At 42.1% G+C, this 27661-nt stretch overlaps 1 protein-coding gene across 5 annotated transcripts in view; it reads right to left on the reverse strand.

Annotated features, from left to right (window-relative positions):
- Positions 1-213: 213 nt before the first annotated feature.
- Positions 214-27661, reverse strand: part of cdin1 (CDAN1 interacting nuclease 1) — a 52064-nt gene continuing 24616 nt past the window's right edge. For 2 of the 5 annotated variants that reach the window (XM_046412375.1, XM_046412377.1), the window contains exons 10-12: positions 26088-26153; positions 25801-25906; positions 214-1742 (exon numbers count right to left, since the gene is read on the reverse strand). In XM_046412375.1, coding sequence (XP_046268331.1) covers positions 1586-1742; positions 25801-25906; positions 26088-26153 — 329 coding nt within the window. In that variant the 3' untranslated portion in view covers positions 214-1585. Of the gene's footprint in view, positions 1743-6312; positions 7679-8437; positions 8798-16900; positions 25027-25800; positions 25907-26087; positions 26154-27661 lie in introns of those variants that run through there. The other 3 variants (XM_046412378.1, XM_046412379.1, XM_046412380.1) reach the window with 3 other exon arrangements.

Consider the following 27661-nt stretch of genomic DNA (forward strand, 5'->3'; position numbering starts at 1 on the left):
AGCTGTGTTTCTTCCATCGGTGTCTGCTCATAAAAGGTACTGGGGGTTGTAAAGATGTGCAACAGACAACTACTGGATAGTCACACACCTTTACATGGAAATCAGCTGTTTATGCGTACCTGTAGGCACTCACATAGCTTAAAGTTAAAGAAGTCTATAATGTGCATATAAAGTTTAGACTATTAATATTCATGACAAGAACAATTTGAAATAATTTATCAAAAAATATTTATTGATATTAGACACATACATAAAATTGCACTGAATTGTAAATTGAAGAGATTTTTTTTTTACAGCCCTACAGTGCACTCATGGAAGTGGCTTACAAACCTGTTTGCATTTTACTTTCTTGTGACTTCAGCTCTCTGGCTTAATCCTCCTGTAACTCCAGGCTACTTGGCTCACTAACAAACCTTAGCAAATTTAAGCTAACAGCTTGTACGATACACATTCAGTACAGACTTTAGGCTAACATTGTGAACTTTGACCAGCGCTGAATATGATAAGTCTATTAATGAATCTATGAATAGCCGGACAGAAAATTAATCGCCAGCAATTCTGATTATTATTATTAATCACTAAACAGAATTCGTTGAAAACGCTTCTTAGTAAACTGAACATCTTTGAGTTTTGGACTCTTGGTTTGGAAATTTAATTTAATTTTTCAGTTTTTGTGATTTTCTAATTTGAAGTTTAACCAATTTATTAAAAAAAATATTCAGTTAATCAAGAATAAGGATTATTCACCATGCAAAGTAACCAAGAAGAAAAACAGAAACACTTGTTATGTCATCAAACTTGCTGAGTTAGTGGGAGATGAGTGGAAAACTGCACCCAAAACGTGATGATTTATAGTTAACAGTAAGTGTTAATTCAGATAAGTCACACTAAAGAAAAAGATATTGAGTGTTCATAATACTTCCGTGATGAAATCCATTTGCAATATGAACTCTTGAACGCTTGAACCTCATTCCTCAACAGATTTTAGAACGCGAAGTGAAAAAGGTCAGTGGGAACAGCTTTAATCAGAATTGATCCTGACTGAGAGGGCACTGAGTGACGCAGGTGAGAGTCAGGCGTCCACCCAGCCCCTGGACCGCACCTCTCTTATCTGCCGATGGTGCAGAGGAGGAAGAAGTGACAAAGGCCAGGGCTTTGGGTGTGATAAGGAAGGGCCATATGTCCCGCTCTGGCCCTGGCTCTGGCCCTGGCTGTCCGCTGCGAGAGGCCATCCAGGGGCCAGGAGCTGAACACAACCAGGAAAGCCTTCAAGACGTTGTTTTCACACTCAGGTATGAATTCGACCCTGTGACGTCAGATTTACAGAAAAATGATGTGTATTTGCATGTGGTAGCTTTGGGGTAGAGAAAGACAGGGAGGGAGGAAGAAAGAGAGCAGACAGAGACAGAGGGTCAGGTGGAGTTCAGGGCAGATATCTGCCAGGAGTCTCACACTGCAGGAAAGCCAAATTGCTTCCGGATCTAGGTATCCACTCCTGTTCCTGCCCTTCCAGCCCGTCTTCCGCTCTCTTTCCTTCCATTCATCCTTCCATCTTAGGTTTTTTTTCTTTTCCCACTCTTTGTCTTTATTCCGGCTCTTGCGGCAGTCGGTCCTGCTGGCCGGCGTGGCACAGGGTGACAATGTCTGTAGGAAAGCAGTCTTTGAGCAGGATACCTCTGTCTCTCTGGCAGTCCAGTTCTCCTATGAAACCGTACCAGTAAATGACAAGGCCCGGACCAAACCTGCAGTGTGAAACAAAAGAAACGAAGACGGTTTTTTGTTAGTAAATCAATGCTGTCATCTCACAGAGTTCCGAAGTAGTTATGAATGTGTTATACTGTTGGTTTTAAATCCATATCTACAAAATCCTTATGGCTGTTGACTTTGGATTTGGAAGGTACAACAAAAAAAGCGGAAATAAGCAAGTGAAGAGACAGAAAGATGGGATACTAGTGAGATTGATCTTTGGAAGATAAGATTGCTTAGGTACTTTCCTTTGATCACCATCCAGGAAACTGTGCTGAATCAAACAGAGAAAAACTCTGTCAGGAAGATTAAGATCTTTCTGACAGAGTGATACACACTCGATCACATTACAATGGCAGTGAAATAACAATAATCTGTTAAATAACAAAGCTCTACACCAAGGCCTCCGCATCCTGTCATCGGAAGAGTTTGGCACATAGCAGAGCACACAGAGTTCAACATAAAATCTAAGACTTAAACGCACTGCATCTGGTGGTTAATGTTAGCCAGTCCAACTGTGTCCAGCTGTTTCATTCACATTCCCTTTGAAAGACGGAGTAACTTTGCCTTAGTTGGCAAGCACTGCTGATACTAAAAGCTATAAATAATGACTCACCGAGCAACTGAGCAGTTCAGACTGTTTATACATAAGGTGCCCCCCTTCTGTTCTCTTCCCTCTCATCATTTGGTTGCTATTGTGTCTTATAGATACTGTAGCTAGCAGAAGGTCTGCAGAAAGGTGCAGAAACAATTAAAATGGAAGAGTTCTTTGCCAAGAACGAAGATTGCTATTTCACTACCTCTCCCTTGCAAAGGCGATAAATCATCTTTCAAGCTATTTATTATGCCCCAAAGAGCCACCGGTGGCCCCTCTCTGCCTCATATAGATCATACCTATTCTTTGAACATTAGCTGCCATGCATAAAGACATGTCACAGTTGAACTCTGAACGGAGGAGCACCTCGGCCCCCACCTGCAGGACCAGATTCAGGGGGCTGACAGTGCTCCGGTCCCAGACACTCTATCCTCAGACAGTTAACATTGTTGCTGGGCCCCTGGAGACCGAGACAGGAAGCTAGCCAAAGGGCCCTGGAGAGCGACAAAAGTTCAGCTCCAAGGTAAAGGCGCATAAAACCTTAAATATGTGACCAATCAATTCATATTAAAATATGTACTCAAACATCCTATGGTGTTATTTTAATAATAATTATTATTATGGGAATCTTTAGTATATTTGCTATAATTTATCAGCTTATTAGAAACAGCTAGATGGTTGACCTTACAACTTGGACAAGGTATTTTAAACGCATAAATTATAAGAGTGAGTTCATAGCCATACATGTACTGTACTGTGTTGACTCGGCCTTGAGGCGGTGCATGTTCTACATACAGTACCTGCATGGAGACAGACACATGCATGAAATAATATGTGCCTATAGTCCCCTCCCTCCAAGAGGCCCTTGCAGCAGTACATGCTTCTGCACCCCATCCCTGCATTCTACATTTTACAGTGTGTGATTTACGGTGCTGTATCTATGAGCAAACAGTCCAAACCTAACAGCGCTGAAGAAAGCCCACAGATGCACACCGAAAGTTCACCACAATGTCACACACATAGCTCAGCCTCTCAGCACCGCACAAAAGCTCAAGTCCCCAAAACTCTCATCGTTTCCACGCTCCACCGCTGCACATGGTTGCCAACTCTTAATATGGAAATGTTATGGAAACAAAACCTAAACATTTACATTAGATGACTTTGGAAAAGGGGTTATGCTCTTCTTTTTATTCAGCTGCAGTGCTGTATGTATTTCCTGTGCTCTGGACGGGGAGACGAGGCTGAAAAGGGGAGAAAAAGGGAGACCGCTCTGCACAGTGTAGAGAGAGGCAACCTTCTGTAAAGGTTAAAACTGTACATCAACAGATAAGGCAGTGGTGTACGATACATCATGTCCCGGGTCTGTCAGGGGAGGCTGAGCACAAATTGAAACAAGCAAAATTATAAACACAGGGGAGCCATGTCACCAAGGCCTTTCCATACCGTAAAGAAAATAAATGGACTTTGAATCCTACTCAGAATTAATACAAGTTAACACCACAGGGACCTTGAGGTAAAAACCTGAGACTGGGAATACAAACAATAACAGAGAGGGGGAAGGGAACGGTCACGGGGCCAAGTCTGAGCCTGATGGCTACAGTATGAGACTCTTAAGAAAAAGTTCTAGGCAGCATACAGACACTGTAGAGCAATTACAAATATACCATATGTGATGCTCTATACTACTATACAGATCCTCTAAACTTGCTGTGTTATAACGCCTGAGGAAGTTAATGGAAGCTAGGTTTGAATTTGTCGGCAAATTATGGTTTATTATGTGGGCTGGCGCATCTTAACCTGGCGTGTGCTTATTACACACACCACCTCTAAAGTCAGCGTCAGCCATCCTTCCAATAAACACCTAACTGTGTAATGAGTTGGTGAAATTGTTTGTGAAATGTAGCTAATTTCAGCAAGGGGACCAGTTGACAAGCTTGGGTGTGGATTGCGGCTGCCAGCCACGCTTTCGTTAGTGTTAATGAGCGGGTGGTGGTCGCATTTAAAGCAGGTGCCAAGCAGCTTACAACGGCAGCAAAGGCACTCGGGAACAAAAACCCTCAAATGGAAGGAGTGTTATTAGTGTCTGCCTGCAGCCGAGCCTCACACAGAGCTGAACATAAAATCTCTGCATCTTCTCAGAGCACTGGAAAAAGTGTGAAGTGCAAAAGCTAAATAAAAAAAATATATAACAAAATACAAACTGTACCCTTGATTTTATGTATGTCCTTCTCATTTTGTGAGACGTCTGAGGTTCATGAAGGTCAGACAGCAGATCCCACCCCACCCAAAAAAAAAAAGTTTTTTTTTTTTTTTTTTTTTTTTTTTACTAAACACATATCAAGTCTAATTTGATCTGCCACATTTGGTGAGAAAAAGTTACATTAAAACTGGGGGCTGAGCACTTCTGCCAAAACACAGTACATGACATGATGAATTATCAATAAAATCAAGATAAATTTATGCTCAACTTTAAAACACCGTCACTTCATTTTACACACCGCACACAAACCCTTTTTAAACAAACGCCTCGGCAATGATTTAGACGGCGCAAGCCTCTACCTTAGGGTGAACTCTATGTCTCTGAGGTCTCCCCACAAAGACCTCTTTGTCTACAGCATCTATACATCAGGTCACAATGTAGGCCCAGTAAAGCACTGCCAAACATTAGCTTTACTCAGCCTCTTCTCTGCTCCCTGATATGCAGGTAGGGAAGCTGCTTGACTGCTTTTAAGACAGAAAGCGTTGAGAGTGATTGGGGTGAGAGGTATAGAGGAATAAGTCTGTGTTGGACTATGTACATAGCAAAAGACAGAGATAAAATGTGTGTATTAGTGACAAATGGCCTGTTCTTTCATGGTCAGCCCATGCTATAGGCAGTTGCTTACAGGAGTTTATTTACAGGGCAGATAATGGTTGCGTGATGTGTTTGTACGTGTGAAGTTTTAGAAGGGGTGACAGTGACCCAGAGCCTGAATGTCAGGTGATACGGCCCTGCAGCTGGTCACTGTACATCCAGCTTGTGTATTTTAAATTAATGGCCTCCCAGTAGCTGTTTGTGGCAAAGTCAGCCAGCCTGATGATGAAGACGCCCCGATAACACAAGCTTCTGTGCACACAAATGGGATATTTAAAGGCTGACTCTGCCTGGAGGGACATCCGCAAACAGGGCGGTAAATAATCCCCTGCTACAAACTATACATCCACCTGTCCATACATAACAGAAGTTGAATGGAGGAGTTAACCTCCCACAGACAAGTTATTAACATGACTAGAGCTAAGAATAGAAACACCTTTTTTCTCTCCGCCTCTGTCTTAGTGCTGAAGGAAAAGTTCAATTCTGCTCAGGTATGTAAAACACAAATAGCAGACATTTGCAGCACACAGTTGTATGTTTAACCCAAGCATTGTAATTAAGGTGGATTAGACGGCAATAAAAACAAAAGAAAAAAAATCTTCCGCCAGGTGTAATTCTCCCTGACATTTTTATGTTTTCTGTCAACGGGGTATGGAAATGGAACGTGACGTGGCTGTGGTTCATCTTTGTGGCTGCTGGAGGTAAAGAGAGTGTTTTATGTGTATGTATGCTGAGATGACTATATGTGCTCTCAAAAGACTTACATATAAACAAATGTTTATTACCTTGAAGCTCTTGCTAAATAAGTTCACACAGTGTTAATTAGGCCTGTCACTGCCAGATAAAGCTATCCGCATTTTGCGGTGTACCAAAGTTTCTAAATCTGGAGTCAGCGGTGACTTTACTGCCCTGGCTTATGGTATAGTGTGTTGGCGTCTATTGGATCTCAAGTACTTCGACGGGGTTTGAGTCATGACAAAAAATATATCATATATATAACATTGAGTAATGACAAATTAATTCGGGCATTTAGTGTTGTATCTTTTGTTATAACAATACATTGCCTGCCTATACAGACATAGTTTTCTCAGTGATACATAGTTCAAATTATTCTTATTATTCCATGAGTTACCTTTAAGTTGTAATACCCTTAAGCTCCCCCAACGTCAGTGCCCAATGGGAGTCTTTATCTCCCAATAACGAATTATCACTTTCTCTGACCTCAGTCTCCCTCACAACCTCCTACCACCTCAGCCACCTTCTCACATTAACCCAAATCTTATCACCTCACACACACACACACACTCACGCACAATCTGACTGACTCTATATCAATCAACTGATTGATAACTTGTCTAACACATGATTGTGTGAATGAGCACGAGCTAATAAGCATCAGCCTTATGTTTATTTTGACAGCACAGAAACAAGACAAGGAAAGCACAGACTCCCAGCACCATTTGGTCCTGGTTAGGGTCTGATTGTACAATATCATACTTCCCAAACATCCTGCAGCCAAAGGGAGGAGTCTTAATCAGTGTTTGGAACTCGTCAAGTCCCTTAACTGAGCATGTCGCCTACCACATTAGCAACACATATCTGAGGGGACAAGAGCGCGTCGTGTGTGTAATGTGTGTTGGTCTCCTCTCTGATCTACGGCATCACGGTCCAACGCGCTCTGACACACTCTGGCCTGCTTTGGATGTGGAGCGAGTCCAAACAAGGTGTGGTCTGGCTTTGGTTTAGTCTGTTTAGTGTTAAGAAATTGGTTCAAACGGCATTGAGGACACAGCGTGCAACAAAACAACCTGCCGATGACAACTTGATGATAACACCAAAACAATAACTATCAAAGTTAGGTTGTAGGCATGGAATCAAGCCTTTGTAATATGAATGTAATATAAAGAATGTTCCATCTCTGTGCTATTCTCTGGCTATGGCTGTGTGAGGGTTAACATTCAGATGGTCAGAGCTCACCTGATCTTTTCTCAGATATCGACTCCCCATCCTCTTTAACGACCCTCTACATCATGAAAATGGCTTGATCTCTTCAGTTATGACACACTGAGTGGGTATTCATTAACACTTGATGCTGATATTATTAAATTCTATTATCGCAATGGCTGCAAATGGTGTCCCCTGTGCAAGTGCTGTACTGAAATCATGAGTAGGCAATAACTGTGCCTGTGAGTGTGTGAATACATTTTAAATATACGCACTGCATGGAATTGAGATGACCTTCATTATAACCGATATGGGAATTAAAAAATAACAGAAGAAAAAAGGTCTCTAAGGCTTTTACTGTTTTCAGAAGAGGCTTATTAGTGTCCAAAACCAAACACTGGCCAGAGTGCTAATTTGGAGATCTGTCCAGAGAATCCCTCTGGTCCCTCTGGCCTTTGATGAATCCCCATGTTTGCAAGTTCTGCTTGGAGACAGGAAGCTTCCCGTGGTGGCAGGCGGGCTGGCTGGGGGCTGGGAGCCTGTGCAGACGAAGACGACCACAGCGTCAGGGGGATACATGCTCCTTTAACCTGTTATTGTGAACTCCCAGCAGCCCTGGCCGATAATTGCCACCTGTCTCTTGGGAAACGCAGTCAAAGGCAAGCAGAGGGACAGCCATTTTGTGTCTGCCATTGCTCCTCGCCCCCGCACAGCCCCGGTCCTAGTCCTGCTCTTAACCCTGGTGGCTAATGTGTTTTCAATTTAGGATGATCCCCCTACTACAGGCACAGCCCTAATCAACAACAGTTTGTACTGTAACCCTATCTGCCCTTGCGAGGGCAGCGTCAGCCTGACCAGGCGCCTGCAAACCTGGTGTGTCCAGCAGAGGAACAGTGTTGTGCGTGTATATATGGATGATATCATGTTTATATGTGAGGTCATAGGATGTGTGCCTGATACTTGGCTGTTTGTCTTCTATATCTTCTTATACCATTGAAACAAACATATAACCTTCCACACACACACAGCAGACTCTCACACAAGGAAGCTGCACATGATGTCACAAGTTACAAACTAAATACATTTAATTTAATTATGAGTATATGTAAAAACAATGAAAGTTATTGCTCCATTTTTAAACATACATAATTTTAGAAACATCTGACATGAAAAATGCAGAAAAAAACCATGAAAATATTCTGCTTTTTTAAAGGCATAATGTTTATAACAAAGTGACAAATGTACTTTGTATACTCTTTATGTCACTTCTAACTATGTTTTATTTTATGTAATTTCCACTGTGAAAAAGCCACACTATGAGTACAGTCTTATATCTTTAATTCTGCTGAGACTTCAGTGAGGGCTGAATCAAAAGTGAGGCATGAAAAGGCAGGTGTGAATGTTTGTTGTGTAGGACCTCCTGGCCTCTGCATCCATGAGTAGAACCCTGCCCCAAAATTAGAGTGTGGCCTCTAATGTCTCCCTGGGAGAAAAAGGGGCCTGGCTTTCGTCCAAGTCAGCACCTTTGGAAGTGCAGTCGTGTTACCACCACTAAATCAACATGTCAGCGCCCGGCCCAGTGAACTTCTTCACCCAGACTCCACCGCTTACAGCTACCCCACACACCTAATGAATTGGTGTGAATGCCCATCTGTCCGCTACAATGAAAAGGGAAAAGAAGACATGAGGAGGAAAAACAAAAAAAAAAAAGAAAGATATTTCTTTTTCAGCTGTTGCACAGAACATTTGCAGTCTGCCAATATGACACTCACAGAGAAACGCTGCATTAGTCCTGTTACGTGAACAAAAAACCCCTCAAAAAACTGCTGTGACAAAACAAGCCAGGTTAACGTATGCTCGGCATCAACCTTGGCCTCTGAGTCCAAAATGGAACTGTCCCAGTTTGGGGTGTAGGGGGTTTGGAGACGGACGCAGGCGAAGGGCCACAGAAAGCCGTGTGCTTACTCGGCAGTCTGTTTACATTCCTGCGGGTAATTTTAGCCCTTGGGAGGGGAGGTGAGCGACGGGGGGGGGGGTCGACATGTCGTTGGGGCTTGTCAGTGGTTGACGGACCAGCCGGCGCATTGGCGGCACCTGGACATGTGGGTGGTACTTAGAAACACACACACAGGCATAAGACCTCCAGCAGACAAATCATTGGAACTGTTATCTGTGTTTGTGATAATCAATTATTTACAAGGGTTAGTCATGAGAAATTAAACGAAAGAGCTAACTAGTAACATATACGTAATATCGATGGCTACTTTGTCTATGACTGGCCAACTAAACAGAGCACAAACTAATGAGGAGGTCTAAGGGGAAAAACCACAGCAGTGAGGGTGCAGTCCTGATAATAGGCCCACCACAGAGCGCGATTAGCTTTGGACAACACAGGATATCCCCAGTGTTTTCACTGATGATCTGGGGTGCAAATCTAATTTCAGAGTAGTTTTTAAAAATTTGCTATGCAAACAAAACAAAAATCCTGGTTCAAGAATCGCTGAGGGCTTCTGTGTGCATGTTGGGATTTGTCTTTTTATTGCTTCCAGCCCAGAGTGTCTCTTCAAAGGGCAAGAAAGCGAAATGTCCATGTGTGTTTGCGGTGCTTGTGTGTCAGTGCACGTGTAAGACAGAGAGAGGGAGAGAAAGAAAAGGGGAGAGAGAGAGACTCAGAGCTTATCGAAACTAATTAGGCGAGGGATCAGGATGGAAGTTAAATACTGGGCTACATGTAATGAAAGAAGCAGAGTGGGGGACATCTAGGGGTCAAGCCCACACCAAACAGTGGTCCTTGGGCAATCTGGTATTGATTTTCACTCGTTTCGGGGATGAAGGTGGGAGGGGGGAGGGAGCCATAGAGGAGGGAGAGAAAGGGAGAGAGAGAGAGAGAGAGAGAGAGAGAGAGAGTAGTGTAGAGTCTAAGGGTCTTGTGAGTTGTCAACTTGACAGTTTAACCCCTTTTGGAGGAGAACAAACAAACAGAGGAATCTCCTGGGCTGACAGCGTTGATCTGTCACAACGATGACACTGCAAAGCCCCACACAATGCCCACACGGGAGAGGAGAGTGGGCAGGAAAAGGCAGGAGGGTGGCTTGATATAGATATGCACAGGCACATTCCCTGAGCCTTAAGAAGACAGGACTGTGCTCTGTTTCTGGGAAGCCTGAACTATGAATATCTACACCTTCAAAAATTCAGAGAAGGAAAAAACATTCAATGACTAGGCTACATTTGCACTGAAACTGTTCAATTTTACTGTGAAATTTTTTGTATGTGACGTTTCTTCTTAAGTGTGTTCTGTGACAGTGGTTGACTGACAGATATGCAAAAGAGGGTCAACCAAAGTAGACCCATCAGATACATTTTGGTTTTTTCCCCCCAAGTCAAAAAGTTTGGGTGCCTCTGATAAAGAAACAAGGGTGAGTGTCCACAGCCACCCAGATGCACACAGATGTCATCGCTCCTCTCCTGTCACTCAATCTGTGAAGGCCGTCACCCCGAGCACGTTCCCTCTCATGTCTTTAAACACTTCGAGACCCCTTTCGCTTTTCCCCTCAGACCGCCTCATCGCTTTGTCACATTGCCAAAGGGGGACTCCATTAGCCTGGCCATGCATACAGCCTCTAACTCTCACTTATACTTAACACACACACACCCACCAACACACAGAGGGAGGCTGATACGCGTAGCTGAGGCTGTCCACATCAAATTAGAGTGGCCCCCATTGTCCCTATTAAGGCCTGGGAATGCTCCATCATGACGGATGCTACGGAGTCCCTCACTTGTCAGGAGTTGTCAGACAGATAGGGAGTCTGGATACACACAGCTGACAGGTAATCTTAATGTCTTCAATTAGCCCAATTAGGCCTGTCATAAACAATTCGATAAGTGCTCGACCAACACAAACAGATAAACGCACGCACAAGCACACGCAGACATACGCACTCACACATCGAGGTCTGCGGGGTATTAATGAGAAGGGTAATGGGTATATCAGCGGACGGTTGACTTGTCTTTTGTTTCAAGGAGGGGTGTGTCCCCCATCCTTTGCTCTCAGCTGCGCACTGCTGGCTGCTACCTGGTCAGTTCAAATTGTACTATCTCCTTTCATTAGTGCATCGCTGGCTGAGAATCTGAAAGGCCGTGACAAAATTCATTTGAGACGAGTGGGAGCAGATTGCCTGAAGCAGGTGCTATAAGGGAGATAAAACAAAAGCAGCACCTTTGAGAAGCTCTGTGCGTGCATACGTGTGTGTGTGTGTGTGTGTGTGTGCGTGTGTGTGTGTGAAAGGCTTTTTCCTGCTCTTCACATTCTGTTCTTTTCCTTGCTATGGTAAATGGGTAATGACACTTTTGCTTCTGAAAAAAAGAAAGAAAGAACAGGGGCCAGAGAGGAATCAACCCAGCGCACACTAGGAGCGTTTACAAAGCTGTGGTGAAATCTAAATATTGTTTCTAGTGTGACTAAACAGGCCAACACCTTTCTGTGAAGAGGATGTGCGATAGCCGAAATTGTTTGATTTGGTCTCTCCTTCACAATATCTTATCGCAGAGCAACGGTGACACCCACACTACATCCCCTGCTTTTGTCCTTTTACCGTTTCTTTAAATCCATCTATTTGCATTCACTATCAATTTCTTTTTCTCGAGGTATGCAGGACATGTTTCAGGAACCGTGAAGCACAAGCTAATGTTTGAAACAGAGATTGCACAGTTTGCAAACACAAGACCCGAGCAAAGTTAGTATCAATATTTGAACAAGGACTTCACATCAACACTGCCTTGATCTTGTGTACAGAGGCCTTGAAATGTCCCATATTAAGCAACAAAACTGACACTCACAATGCAGCGCTTACACACCAGTTGTTGGGCATTCAGGGCAATGTTGCACAAAAGTGAGAAAAAAAAATGACCAACATACAATCAACACAGAAGAATTCAGTCGAATATGCTGAATGGTAAAATCCCGAGGCACAACTGAGACAAGAGAGAGAAATCAACTGCTATCAGCAAGATCTGTGATGGACAACTAGCTCTACTAGTGATCTTTACCTCAAGTGACGGCTGGAATGCCATCTGAGGAGAAAAAAAACAGAAAGAATTAAAGAAAGAGAAAAGCCGTCACCGGGAAGTTGTAATAGGAAATTGCTCTTGGCAACTATTTGTTCAAGCACCAGATTTTTTTCATCTTTATGCCAACCCAGCGAGCCCCCATTGGAAAACAGGGCAGGTCCCCCTAATGAGTAATCTATTTCAAAGCAGTCGTGTCTGGGCATGACAGTTTACTGAGAGGCTTGAAGAACTGGTAATTACCAGTGTTACGGGGCAATTAATGCATATTACACTGCGGCACTCATGGCGGTGACTGTCAGCTCCCCAATAAAAATGAGCACTCTTCAGCTAAAGGGTGACATTAATTGGGCCCTTAATGACTATGCAGAGGAACCAAGCCAAATAGGAACAAAACAGGGGACTCGCTCTGACTCCAGCAGAGGGCTGGAAATTGGACTAAAAATGAGATTAATTGCTGTTTAGAAAAAAAAAAGAAGGGAAAAAATGTGGTGAGGGGAAGGGGGAGAAGGAGGTTGGAATTATAGGGTGCAGAGAGCAAGGGCTGCTCATACAAATGACAATTCAATTAATTATTTTATACAGTATTTTCTATACCTTAAGGAGTACAGACAAGCCTCAGGCCCATTTCGAGGGCTTTGTCTTGATATGTTGCTCATTGCATAAAAACAGCCACATGTACATTTCCCCAAGCACATAACATGGTGCATATGCTTGATATAATGAATACATTTAAAATCTTATGTAAACGAGAGCAGGTACTTAGGTCCTCCATACTGTGCAATAGAAAAAATCATCTTAAGAAGCAAGTATGGAGAGTTTCTTGATTATACACTTTCCCACTTTCCTATGAAGTTTAAGGCTTTAAGTATGTCTTTACACTTAAAACAGTCCATAAAAAACATTAAGCAAAGCTTAAAAGTAAATCTGCCAAATTACAGGCCTTCCACCCCCAGAAGTGTTTGTTTAGAATAAGATCAAGGATTTGGTGAAGACACGAAGTAATTCCGATTAATGTTGCTAAAGCTAGGCACATACTGAACACCACCTGAATATGCAAGCCCCAAATCATAAAAATATCAGCATGCAAAACATGCCATAATTTGCATGCATTTTTGATTTTGGATTTCCTGGCTATTTAAATATGCAGTTAGAAATAGTCCAGCACTGCCTCTTGCGCTGTCACGCTGCACACTCACGCTGTCATTGGTCCTGATAGAACTCTTCCGCTTCAAAGGAAGCTTTGCAATGGAAAGGAGAATGAGCAAATATTTGAATTGCAAAAACGCATCATCTTGTGAGGGGAGAAAATTCAAGACAACTTTTTAGAGTTAAAGACCCCCCTCCCACCCCCCCAGCAAGCTAACCCTCTGCACACAGCACGAAAAAGTCAACATATTCTTAGTGTAAGCGCTCTCCTTGCTAATTTACCATATCCAAATTTGTGTAATGGGATATGACACATTTTAGAGGGGATTGTGGGAAAAAACTTTAATTTGAGGAGAGAACCATAAAATGTTTAAGCTGCCCCTGTATTTAACTGAAATCCACCACACAAATCCAGGCTCTCAGACAACCTGACATGGGTTTGATTACAGACTGAAGTGTAATTAGCTACTTAAGTTATCCTCTGGTAGGCTGGATTGAGCCGTACCTCCACTGTAGCTAGCTATTCCAGCATAACTAAAGAGATCTTTAGATACTGTAGGAATACCTTTACCCTCAGGATTCAGCTCGGCCAGTTTACATCTATTTATATGCAATCACTCCAGGAGAATCTCTGACAGCCTCCAACTTTCGCAAAAGTTAGTGGGGAAAAAAAGTGCAATAAATAATCTTCATGACAAATCAATAATGTGACTCATAGCATATTTGGAAGTATGAGCTCCCAAATTTGGTGCCAGGATAAATAGAACATTTAATCCAAAAGTTACAAGTCTAGCCACGAAGGCCATGAACAACATTAACAGCAATAAATACCCATCTTCAGACATCTGAAAAAATACCCCTGCAAAGGGGGGAAAAACTGTGTTTATGATTGTAAATTTATTTACCACAGGCTGAGATCTACCTTGAGCTTTAAATCGGGGAAAATGTTAGCGTCCCAGACACATACTTAGAAAATGTCTGGGACATGTGGAGAATTACTGTGAGTTGCAAAATAAACTGTGGAAAGACATGCAATCAGCTACTGGTGGAAAAATAAAAAGGCTACATTTCTTTTATAAGCATGTCAGAGCCTTAAATGTTTGACAAATAGTTTGTGGATTCAACACAACAATTAGAGGATCAAATTAAGTTTACCCTGTTAGAGCAACTCCAAATTATATCTAAACAACAATCTCAACCTCTAATCACTGTCTTAAAGTGCTTAATTCTTGTCATCTCTTAACACAAAATTAGCATTAGCTCCTCGATACACCATCCACATCGCACCTCCCAGCAGTTCAACCCTGCCATGGCCTCTACTCCTTGTGACTCGCCTACGTGTAGACAACTTGGAGACAGGTCTGAGCAGAAATCAAACCTGAATGATGGATAGCTTTACTGCACAATGACCTCTGTCACTGGATTCTTGCCCTAAATCAATGCTAGCGATAAGGGCTCTGCGCCAGCGCTCACCTTGGTATGTTCACCAACAGACCTTATCTATGGCAGGAGGAAGTGTGAGTAATAACTAAAGACAAGCCACAACAAAACCGCTAACCCCACCTTGTCAAACATAATTTACAATGTATATTCCTCTTACACCCCCGCCCCCTCTGCCGCTGTTAAAATAGCAATTATGAGAACCAAAGAGATTTGGGACTGTGTGTTTGGTAGATTAACCTGTTGTACGATGGTGGGAGAGCTTTGCACATACCTATGGTCCAAGTGGGGTTCATATTTTAACAAGGTATTAACTCTGGCATGCCCATGTACATTCATTCACAAAATTCACAAAAAGATCCCTAAATCTCACTGTTGTCAGGTTGCTGTGATTCAGTGATGCATATACAGGGAGAGGTTGGTGCTTCAAGTTGAGAGGAGGGCTCACAGGAAGTAGGAGCGAAGACTTTATGAAGATTACAGCATTGAGAACTCTGAGACCCTTCAGTAGTTTTTCATCGGAGTGTGTGTGTGTGTGTGTGTGTGTATTTGCATGTGATTCGAAGAGCAGAGTGGGAGAGCAAGCATGCTTCCAGGCAGTTGCTTCAAAATGGAAAGAGAGACCAAACATGACATCAAACGTTGCAATTAGCTGACCCCTTTCTCCTGGAGTCACAGTTTGAAAAGCTCTGCCTTTAAAACCCTGATTAAAATATGTTTGCTTTCTCATTCAAAATGACATTTGACAAGGTTAGTAATATTTCAACTAACTGCAAAAACATTCTTGCGGCCGTAATGCTTTTTTTCCATCACTTTGCAGGGGCGCAGGTAACCTCGGAGCGACTTTCCCATGAACTCAGTGCTACAATTTGAAAACAAAACGGCTGGGAGGAGAAAAAAAAAAAAAGAAAAAAGTAAAGCAGTTCAAAGTTTCACTTCAGCGTGTTTTGTTTCACCCGGGCAGCTAAAGCTAAATGTTTTGCGATCATTATTCAGAGAATTTATCCCCTTTCTAATTCAAACCACAACGAATATTTAAAACAGAGCCAGTAGTCTTTTCTCTGACCGCGAGCTCCATCCTTAGCAGGGACTCAGGGGGGCTGAGGACTGTCAGCAGCTCCAGGGATAGAGTTCCTCAAACTGTTAAACCCCCTCGTCACCAAATTAGGAGAGGTGTATTCTGTATTCCCTGGCCTATCAAATGGAAAAGTAATATAAAAAGTAAAGTAAGATGTGATTTAATGGCGCATGGCATTATAAATTTGTAATAATATTTTGTGGCAAGAGTATACTGAGCCCAAGGATTTTTTTTTTTTGTTTTTCAAAGGCCTTCAAGAAGTCAGTAAACTTAAAAAAAGAAAATGTAAATGTGTCCGAGACTGTATTTGTCAGTGTGTGTTCCTGACAAACTGAAGATAAGTAATGAATAAAAGGAAGGGATCAGAACTGTTCAGGCCAAAACTCTGTCTAAAGTTAATAGTTTTCACATCCATTCCAGCTGCAGGAGAAGAGAATGCGACGTGTCGGGCCGGACAGTGAGCCAGCCCGGCCTTAGCCGCAGCTGTGCTCAAATTGAAGTGGCACTTTCTATCAGAGGCCTATCGCCAGACAGCTCTATTCTGCCCTTTCACTTGTAACCTCCATGACACACAGACGCCTATTACAAAAAATAAGAGTGGTCATTTAAAACACACAGCCGTCATTGAAGAGACATATTTCAGGTTTAACGTGGCGCGAATGTGCCAGCTGATAGAGATATCACTCAAAATGAGAAATAGATTTCTCCGACATGTCCGTGGCGGCTGTACAAAGGGGTCGGCAAAAAGCCCCAAACTCACTGCAGAGTTTATATTTCACTTGTTCAGAAATGTATGCCTCTGTTATCTTGCATCAGTGCAAAGAAAAAAGGATTGGGTATCACACGTTTCAACTTCCCTCCTATGATGAAACGTCACGTCGACAGCAGACAGAGATGGAATTTGGATCATATCATTACCCCGCTAACTCCTTAAGCCCTTGTCACAAAGGTTTTGTTTATGGTGGTACAATAGAAGCAGAAAAAGATTTTTTTGCATTATTAACACAAAAGAGAGCGAAGACTATCTTGGTAGTCATATTGAGTGCACATTTATTCTAAGAAGTTTTAATAGGGTTCAGTGGCCAAATGCATTTTTTCCTAATCATTTACAGACCTGACAGAGAGACAAATCCGTTGACCTGATAGATCTTGTACATTAACCCCCAGAATTGATGAGCAAAATCAGAAGGTCAGCACTTGGACACAGGCTCCTCATGTGTCTTTGATTACACACTCCCACTGAGGGACAGGCGGGCAGAGATGTTTAAGCTATCAGGCAATCAGACCGCTGCAAGACGTGAAACTCAAACCAGAGACGGGAGAGGGCTGCCTGGGAACAAAGATGGGGGAAGAGGGTCCTGATGAAGCTCTTTAACAAATGCCAGGCCAGTGAGGGAAGACTCAGATGTGCTTGTATCTCTTTCAGCATTTCTGGCAACAATGCAACAAAGTGAATTAATACCGAAACATAAAGCGAGGCTCACAAAAACAAATGCCTCTTCATCTAGTATTTAAATTTGGTTATTTATGGTACATCAATCAAAATGACTGCTATCAGGTACCATCAGATATAGGTCTTACATGGTGAAACAAACAATTCAAACCATATATCAGTGTTCTTCTGGGATATGAATGAGGTCAGATGGTGAGTGGAAAAAAATTTTAAAATCCATGTGTAACTAAATGTAGAGTGATGGGTGGAAATTCAGAACAGCGAGGCTGCTTTTGACGTCATATATTAAGGAACGGATAGAGAAGCTGATTGGTGATGCAGGTTTCTCTTTTGTATGTTCAAAAGTTTTCTCTCAAATATCATCTTATTTACAGCACTGTCTGAGAAGAGGAGAGGCCTGCTCTCTCAGTCCATAATATCAAAGATTTGTTATAGTTAGAAAACACCAAAATCTTCTGCAAGTCAGTACACACAGAGGTCAAACGGAGGCAGGACAGTGCTCAGTATTGGAAATGCTGAACATGCGTCTATCTTTTACATTTCTGCTAGCGATATTTTTTCCGCATTTACACAGAAATTCATTCGGCACTTGTTGGGAACCACATGACAAAGATTTTAATGTCAGAGAGGATAAACAAAAAGGTGAAATCAGTTAAAAAGAAAGAAAATAACCATGGGTGGTGGGAAAAAAAAAGGAAAAAAAACAAAACAACCAAGGTTACGTGAGGGACAGTGGGCCTATAAAAAGAAGCCTACTGTCTAGATTATCTATAAGGAACCACTTATCACCAGCCACCAGCTCCACACAGTGACTGATGGGCCTCCACAGACCATGAGTACCAGCACATTATCTGGTACACACAGGGCTGCTCTTTAAACACAAAGGCAGAAATATGAAGCATTGTTTCCTTGGCTGTCATTTGGTAAAAAATATTCTATTTATTCTCTGTCTTTTTCCCATTTCTGTACACCAAAATACACAAGACAATGTTGACCACCATATAAATTAAAGCAGAAACAGATTGGCTAAACTGAATTGTTATTTTGTACCATGCAAAAGACCACTGACTTAAACCCAAGCAGCTCTTAAAGAGGCTCAGTTAAATCCTGAAGCATACTAAAAAATATGCGTAATGTCTACCATGTTAGTCACAGTAGGACAAGTCAATCCAAATAAATAAATAAACCAAGAAAATCCTCTAAACACTTGCCTTGTCATGAAGGTGTGTGTCCAGAACTAAAATATGCATTTCTCTTCTATCCATGTGAACCATGGTAGAATGAAATCCCTGTTCCGCTTTGCAAAACGTCATTCCTTAAAACCAACTATCAGGACCGTAATGTTTGATAAACAAACAAAATGCCACATTGTCTCCATTCAATGGGGTATTTAGTATCGGTAAAGATTTAGTACCGGTATTTTTTCGCGGCGCTTTTCTTGGTTGCATTCATTTCCTTTGACAGGCCACAGGACTCGTGGTCCAGTGCTTTGCTTAGGCCCTTGGAGGACACTGGAGGAATCATCTAATGACTCCTGGCTTCTGTCATCCTTTTCTATAGAGAATTAAGACACAATTAAGCCCTTTAGTTGGGCAGGATTAAGATGACTTTGAAGCTGCTGTGCATGAAATAAAACGCTTGAAAGCACTCATGAACAAAAGGTCCTTAAGAGCATTAAATATTTGTCTTGTGGCTTCGTGTTTAAATGAGTGTGTATATGTGCAGAGAACAGGTTTATAAAAATCGAGTAATAAACTACTTTTAGCCTTCATGATAGATTCAACAAAACACAAGAGCACAACTTTTGTATGATAAGAGACATCCTTATAATTATCTTCCTATCTCCCATCTCTCTATGAAGATATCTGCCAATAAGTGTGAACACGGGCCTTTGTGTGAAACAAAGCAAGCACCATGTATTGTGTGCAAAATCTGTCTAGACTACCTCTCTGTCAAGAAAATATCACTGAGAGATTTATGTCACAAAGTGGTGTCCTTTGGGGGTCAGACGGCCATCAAAATTCTCCTGTTAGATTGGGTTTTAAAAAGAGCCATTTTAATCCTTGCCCACTACTCTCTGTGCTTTTGACAAATGCTACTGACTTCTTCCTGGAACGAAACCCAGAAGGTCACTGTAGGTGGAAAGAGGCATCAAGAAAACGAGGGGGGATGGGGGGGTCTCTGTAAGTCTGATGACATACATCGTGAAAGCTGACAAAAAATATACGTTTATCTTTTAAAAAGTTCCATAGCAAAACGGGAATTCACAGAGTAGACATGCTTGCACCTCATTTTACTCGAGGCTTTCTTCTCCATCTCACAGTGTCACAGGCAAGCAGAAAGACAGGAGGAGGGAAATGTATCGCCGGGGTGCCGCTTTCTGTCCCGCTCCTCGTTTATACACACAGCGGCCGTGTCAAAGCTGCTCTCACACTCAATGGTAAATGACAAATTTGGATAATGCACACATACAAGCCTACAAAAATAAATAGGAGACATGGAAGCTTAAGCAGAGCTAAATCCCGGGGCTGCTGGAGACCCGAGAGTGTGGATTACACCCCAGACGCCTTAAACAATGCACCCAAATGTGCATCCTTAAAAGCATGAAATCCTTGAAGCATCAGAGCCGACTTGTCATTTGCCATTAATATTCCAAGTTGCTTGTGCTTTAGGGGCCAGCATTGCACTTCTGTGTGCTGATGTGCCCTAAAACAAACACTTGCAAAGCCCTAAAGGAACCACCATTGTGGATAGCTATTTTTCTAGCTGTGGAATATTCTACAAGAGGATGTCATAACAAAGGAAACAATAAAAAGGGCCACGTTCCTGCACTGCATGGGGTATCCATAACTATAAATAGGAGGAAGGCAATGTCAGAGGTGCTTGGGCTTTAGCAGGAAAAATGACTTTTGTGCTCTCAAAAACAGAGGAAATTAAGCTCTAACAACAATTTTCCATGCATATTAAGTAAACAAAAACTCTGCAACCATAACACCCTGGAAAGCCACCTCATCAACATCATAATAGAAAGGCTTAAGAAACTATACACACTCCCAATAGCTGCAGTATTGCGGCTATTTGCATACGGGTTCACTATGACTCTAGTTCTTTTTTAAAGGCCACTGTTGCAGAGGAGATTTTTTTTCCATTTTCTCCCTTTATTTGTCATGCACATCTCTGACAGGAAGGAGGGGGCAAAGTATGGCAGGGCACAGGTCTTGGAGGTGTCACGTCGTCACCCTTGAAGCGCCAGTACCTGTCCTCAGGGATGGCCCTGTAATGTCCAGCCTCATTGGATCAGCAGCAGCCACGACCTGTGGGCGCCCTCTCCCAGGTGACATCCCCTATCTGCTCTGGCTGTCTGATGGCTCTGCTGCCGAGGCTAATGTTCTTTTATGCTACTGTTGCATTAAACTGGATCACATAACCTGACTGGATAGAAGCAAATGTGTATAGGTACACTATTTAAGTAAATGCAGTTCTAAATATGAGAAAATGCCTTTATTCCTATTTAACCAGTAATTTCACTGCACACTATCTGTACATCTCAGGCATTAAACGTTGTTTAAAGGTTTAGCAGCTGGACTCAAAAGGGGTTGTCTTAAACACAATGTGTCATTACACTCCAAATATTAAGCATTCCTGTCACTGCAGCTTCGAAAAGTTCAACAAAAAATGATGGACGTGTTCATTAAAAAAAGGATGGCAATGTACAATATCTTGAAACAAAAAATTAATTTCATGTCGCAAATGGATTGACGGCTCTGAGAATATAACAGAATTGCCAGGCAATTTGAGCTGTAAAAGCTGCAGCATACAGTTCCAGATATAATTGGAAAAAGTTCACAAAGACCTCAAGATGTTTAATTGCAGCTATGTCAACTAATATAAAACATCACATAAATCAGATTTTTGTCTATTCATTAGCCAATGTGTCAGCGAGCAGATTAGGGATGTGGTAAGAACAGTCCGCCGAGAGTCTTCAGAGTTGTGACTCCCTCATTAATTGTAGTTTTACTTCTATTATGTACACCAAAACAGAAAGCTACAACAAAAGACAAACACTAATCTCATTTATGCAAAACAGATTTGAATGGACATCGATATGCACTTCTGGAGCACGAGAATTTTCTGCCGGTGATTATGGGAGGACATAAATTATCCACATTACAACAGGCCATGACTTTCAAAATTACTAAAACAAAAAGAGCCAAATGAAACATAATGCAAGAGTCTCAACAAATTTCAAAGTGGTCAAACCAGATGATGTATAATGGCAAACCCAAAAGTCTTAACCCCCATTTCATATGGGGGAGAAATGAGGCATACTGTCCCATTATATCGCTATAAATCATTTTTTGTGGACGTTTGACAGCTTTTTATCAGATCTAACCTTTTCAAGCCTCCATTAAGAGAGCTAACATTTTCAACTCTGACACATTTTGCAGTTTACGAATCTCACAGCTGATTTACTTTGGGTGGGGGCGCGCTGGCGTCCATGCTCATTTCCACACAGGCTGTCCATTGTGCCCGGACTGGGTGGAATGGGGGAGGGAAAATAGGAAACAACGAACAGAAGTACAGGCTCTGAATCCATTCATTTAACTCCACATTTTCCCTTGTAATGTGTTAGATCACAGTCTTAAGTAGTTTTGGTGCCGAAAAGCTCTATTGTGTTAAAGAGTATATTCTGATTTTATTTTTATTCTACCGATTATTTCATGGTTCACAACTGTGGCATGGAGACCAAGTAAGTGCTGCAAAGATCCCTCATAATCAGACAAAACTATACATGAGTGGACTCTCAGAGAAGAGAGTATGAAACAAGCAAAAACTAGACTGATATAAATGCAAAGGACAAGCATTTTACCAATTTAAGAGGAACTGTAGCCATTTTAGTCAAATGTTCTCGTTTCTCGTTCTCGTGACTGTGCTTTGATGTTCCATTAATGTTTTGACTGGTTTTTGTTAAGCATATTTTTGCACAAGCTGTGATACACACACTCTCCTGACAATAAGGACCAATCATTGATCCATAGATCCATCTATTTATCCATCCATCAAATATCAAAACTTCTCTTTTGTCCTTCATTCAGGATACACAAGAGGACTGTGCAAACTGACAACAATACATTAAGTAACTAAACCTCACAGGGACCACTACAGCAGCATGGTCAAAACTTGAAATAAGCAATAACAAAACCACAAACACATGAGCTCAGGAAGTCAGCAAATATTTGTCACGATCTGAATGTATTCTGAATTAATTATTTGATAAGATAAACTAATCAGAGAATCACAAGGGCAGGTCTTCAGTTGTTGCTTGGAGAGTTACAGAAGGAACTTTGCCAACCATAATTGATTTAAGCACACCATAATCAAGGAGGGGCAGTTAAGGTGGCACCACAAAAGGGTTCATATTTCATTACATGCTGTGTTTAACCTTACCCACTTCTCCTAAAACACACAAGAGGCTCATTATGTGTTTAATATTCACCAGCAGGTGAATAATTTTTATGCAACTCTGATAGTTGGGCGAGATGGATAACTCAATTATCTGAACATCCGTCAGAGCAGAGGGCTTGCTGGCTCTGGAACGCCACCAGCTAAGATTGATGGCTGGAAGACACCAGTAGCTGCTGCTTCACCATCTCATCCAAGCACCGGGCCTGAACACGCCGTTTGATTCGGCAGAGGACCGTTTTTCTCTCCATTTTTTTCCCCTTTTATCTTTTTTCTTGGGAGCATTGTAGGTGAAGCGTCATTACCCCTCACTCCACTGAAGAGGGGTTCATTATGGGGTTAGTGTGTTGGCAAGACTATTGTTTGGATGATAAATGCAGTTGGTGAGGGCTTCGGAGGGAAAATTAGTTATGTTTTTTCCTTTCCGTCTACAAAAACATGTCCCCATAGCTCACTCTGCAATGCTTGAGGGCAAAACGAGAACAATTAACACAAGCAATGGGTGAAGCAGGGAATTCATGAAAAATAAGCAAATCACTGCAAATGTCAATCAGGGGCAATGAAGTAATTACAAACACTGCTGTGCGATTCCAAGGGCAGTCAAAAAGAACACCAAAAGGTTTGGACTTAAGCACTAAATTTTGATGAATGAAGGAATGGACAAATGTCCTAAACATTAGCCCTGTAGCGCTCATCTCATAAACCGAATCCAACTAATGAGAAGTGAAAGGAAGATGACGTCACTCTCTTGCCCCCCATTTCCCCAGTGGTTTATGTTTTTGTGAGTACAAAGTGCTGACCCCAAATTCGCTGCCTTCACTTTACAAACACAAATGTGCATTACTGTCTGAGGTACAAGTGTGTGCGCACAATGTGCATAAGCACTAACAGTAAGAGAAAGATGAGGCACATTTTCAAATGTCAGCAGTAAATGTCAATTAAAAATTACAAGGGTGCTGGAAAAGGTGGGGTCTGAAGGGACTGACATTCTTTTTTTCTTTTTTGACACAACAATGTTTATCTGACCAGGCTGCTGCCTGACATGATAGGATCTCCTTTGTCAGTTCCTTAATACGCTCGGACAAGGCCGCCCGAGTGAATACCAATGAAAGACACCCGTGGGCAAACATGTGAGGCTTAGACTAACGCTAACTGTCCAGTCAGACTGTTAGTATTCTGATATTTTAACCTACAGTGAACTTAATACCACTAGTACCAAAGAGGTAGACCAAAGACAGATTAATGCCACTTTCTTCAAACCAAGAACACTGACTTACACAGTGAAATATTTATGGAGACATCTGATCTCGATGTCATGCTGTCTGTGGTGCTAATCACATGAGCTCTTTTCACATTACTATAAGTTTGACTGACCGAGACAGCAATCATTCAAGTACTTTCTCATCAAACAAGGAATGTTCTGGAGCTTAAACAAAGCCTTTTATTGTCAGCAGCCATCTTAACGACATTTAAAGAGATGGAAACCGTCACAGATTGGCCCTTTTAAAATTCACACCTCAGTGACTTTTAGTTCCTGGCATCAAAAACAGCGAGAAAAAAAGACCGAGCTTTTTGCTCTGGAAGTAGGCTATTTCCAAATAAAACTATGCTACTCTGAGAAAATAAAACACACGCCATTGATTATGACCTTGACCTCATCGCTAACTGCTCAGTGATATTGGATGAGTCACCTTCCCTGAAAATTAAATGATTCTTCCGCCGGTGGCTTCTCTGTGAAATCAGTCGGTCAGTCACCGCGAGGCAGGTTTAACATTTTCTGATTGTGGAGCCACAGTTTGTCTTCTTCTTACTTTTACTTTTTATCAGTCTTTTGAATGGATATCTCTATATCAGGGAGACCTAAACACCAGCAAGCATTTTGCTATCTAATCTCTGATAGGCAAACAACAGAAGGGTAGTTTCAGGTGGAAGAACAACACATATAAAAACATACATGGAAATAAATTCAAGATAAACAGCTTGTCTTTCTGTGTTGTAGTCTTGACAGATTTAGAAGTCTGATCCTGGTTTGGTGCTGTACAAGCACCGAGAAAACAAAACCAAACAGAGAGTCCGGCTGTGCCTGGGGTCTGGAACCTCCTGGTGCTCCAGCACCATGTCACAACATGTCAGCTGGCCGTCACGGCTGAGGGGAAAGGGGGGGTGGGAGGGACGGGGCCGGAGCATGGCGAATTGAGGCAGCATGGGCAACTTTTCAACATGGTGACTGAAACCTCGTGCCAAGGGAGACAGAGATGTGAAGACCACATGTGAGCGAACTCTGTGCTTCTTTCTATACATGCTTAAGCACAAAAGTCATTCTGATTACCCCAGTTTGAAATTAAGCCAATATAACACTCAATAACGTGCTAAATGATTTGGATAATAACTTATGACACACTGTACAACAGTCAATTCTTTTGGCATTTAATAAGGTATGACTAACCTATCTTACTTATTTTATGACTGGGACACTCTTATTCAACAGAAAATGAAATAAGTACGTATTCTGAGCATCTTATTCACATCTAGCATTGAGATACACACATTCATATGCATACACATGCACACACCTCTGTTCCCTCAGTGGCAGACCACGGGGGCCCTTTCCTGTCCAGAGGTTCTCATGACAACAGATGCAATGGATTAATCACCCATTTCCCAGCTTCCCTTTCAAAACAATATACTCTGGAAAACAATCATGCTCACAGGCTGTAAAAGGTTCCAACGACAGGAGTGGATGTGGAAGTAGTGCGATATACAGATGTACCATTTGGAAGTGTGTGGTTGGTTCGGTCTGCGCCGGGAGTGGGGTGTGGTTAGCGTTGTTAGACAGATATATGAGTTACCATTATAATAGTGAGAAAAGCTTATCGTCGTAGCGGTCAAAAAAGGAGAAGTTGTAAACAATAAGTAAACTGGGGAAATAGGACTAGCAACATTATATGGGTAATAAAGCAAATGGAAAACAAGATATAAATAGGTGAGAAATTAAAGGTGAGACTCACCTGTTCCAATAGCTCCAGAACTGCTCATTGAGATAGGTGCGATGGCTGTGGTCGTCTCCAAATGAGGCTTTGCTTTCAATCCAGTGTACAATGTGGCCCTCCACGGCTTTTCAGAAATAGAAACACACACAGCAGCACTCAGAACACCAGTAACAAGAATGCCACACAAGCATGATCCAGCAGGGACAGGTGGCATTTTAGCAGTATTTTCCCCCGTCATTGTCAAAAATCAAAGAAAATCTGACATTAACATAAAAATGTTTTGACAGCTGCATGTGGATACTAACCAATGGGGACTTCCAGGATGATATCAGGTGTTTTGTCATAGCCCATGGCTCTTAGTTGGTTTTCATCTACAGAGAGATTAAGTGCAGAATTTTAACATCTGATTCTTACTTTACAATAATTTTGCTCTTCACTGAACAAGTTCTGCTACATCAGCCAATGGCAGGTAACCTAATGGCCTTCACCAAGGCGCTGGTAACAAAAATCCTTAGTGTTAGCAAAGAAGAAATAACAGTAGAGGACAGCATGCACAGTAAAACCATTAACTACATCTGCCACATATTTGCTGTCGATGCACAAAAAACCTGTAAAGCCAAGTTACAGAGCTGCTTTCCAGTTTGCAGTTTGGCAGAGCATTATAAAATATACGGCAGGGGGACAAGGTTGGCATTATAGACTCCGTAAGCCTGACCCCTGCTTGCACAGGCCGCAGCCATTGTCCTTGACTTCTGGTGCGCTTCAGCCATTATCCCTACAACACCTGATTTCTCCATTAAATCTCAGGCTGACCAGGTCATTCAGTTCCAAGGGCCTGCCTCTTTGTCTCCAGCCAAGCTCAACTAATGGGGCATGGAAGGGAATTGAGGAGAGATGGAGGGTGGCGGTGTCACCGATGGTGAGGAAGTAGCATCAGCCAAGGAGGGAGAAAGCGAGCTGAGTGAGGTCAGCGACGGGGTGCCACAGGCCTGTGGTAGAGAGGGGCATCCCGGCTGTGGTAATGTGGGTATAAATGTGTACGTGGCAGGAGCCTCTCTTCATTCTTACCACGCTGTTGACATTGTCATGTGGCTCTAATCGCTTTTTTACATCATCTTTGATTAAAATTAATGGGCCATCTCTGCTGTTGGGTAGCTTATTTCCAATTCATTTATCAGATGGGGTGAGACTGCCTCAGTGGCCCTTGTGTCGCCCGAACTCTGACAGTTTTAGAACAGTCCTGTGTACAGCTCTGAGGAAAGGTCAGCACTCCAGGTCCAAATAAATGATATGGTCTTAATGGCAGAGGGAATGACTTTTACCCTTCATCACTCATCTGACCTAGGGGATGGTGATGGGATGGGCTGGGGGGGTAATGGTAGTAAGGAAGGGTTAAAAATTCTGTTTAACAATTTCACACCTGGACACTCTACCTTGATTTAATATTGTTGGAAGAAGACAAATGGTGCTAGGTGCTGGTTACAGCAGCTACAAGGAATTTTAAACTGGTTATAAAACAGATTTTAAAACTGATGCCTCTGTATAACCTACACAAGCAAATGAGACCATCAGTGCCAAGACTGGCTAACTGACATTACATTTTGTGGTTACTGGGGCAATGCCTGAATTAGCCCTCTTCTTACAAGACAGGTATGTACTATGTCTATTTTACTCATGAAATACATTGTGAGACGTGGTTTTACATCAATATATGTATTTACGTTGGTAAAGGTCACAGTGGACATCACTACAATACAAATGGCTTCTAACTATATTTACCAATGGATAGCTACTGAGTTACAACAAGGATATTTGATAATAGCTCCTTGATGGTGGCAAATTAATAGAGATAACATCTAGCATATCAGTCATGTCCAGG

This window comes from Scatophagus argus, chromosome 15, assembly GCF_020382885.2.
Source record: "Scatophagus argus isolate fScaArg1 chromosome 15, fScaArg1.pri, whole genome shotgun sequence".
Lineage (NCBI taxonomy): Eukaryota > Metazoa > Chordata > Actinopteri > Scatophagidae > Scatophagus > Scatophagus argus.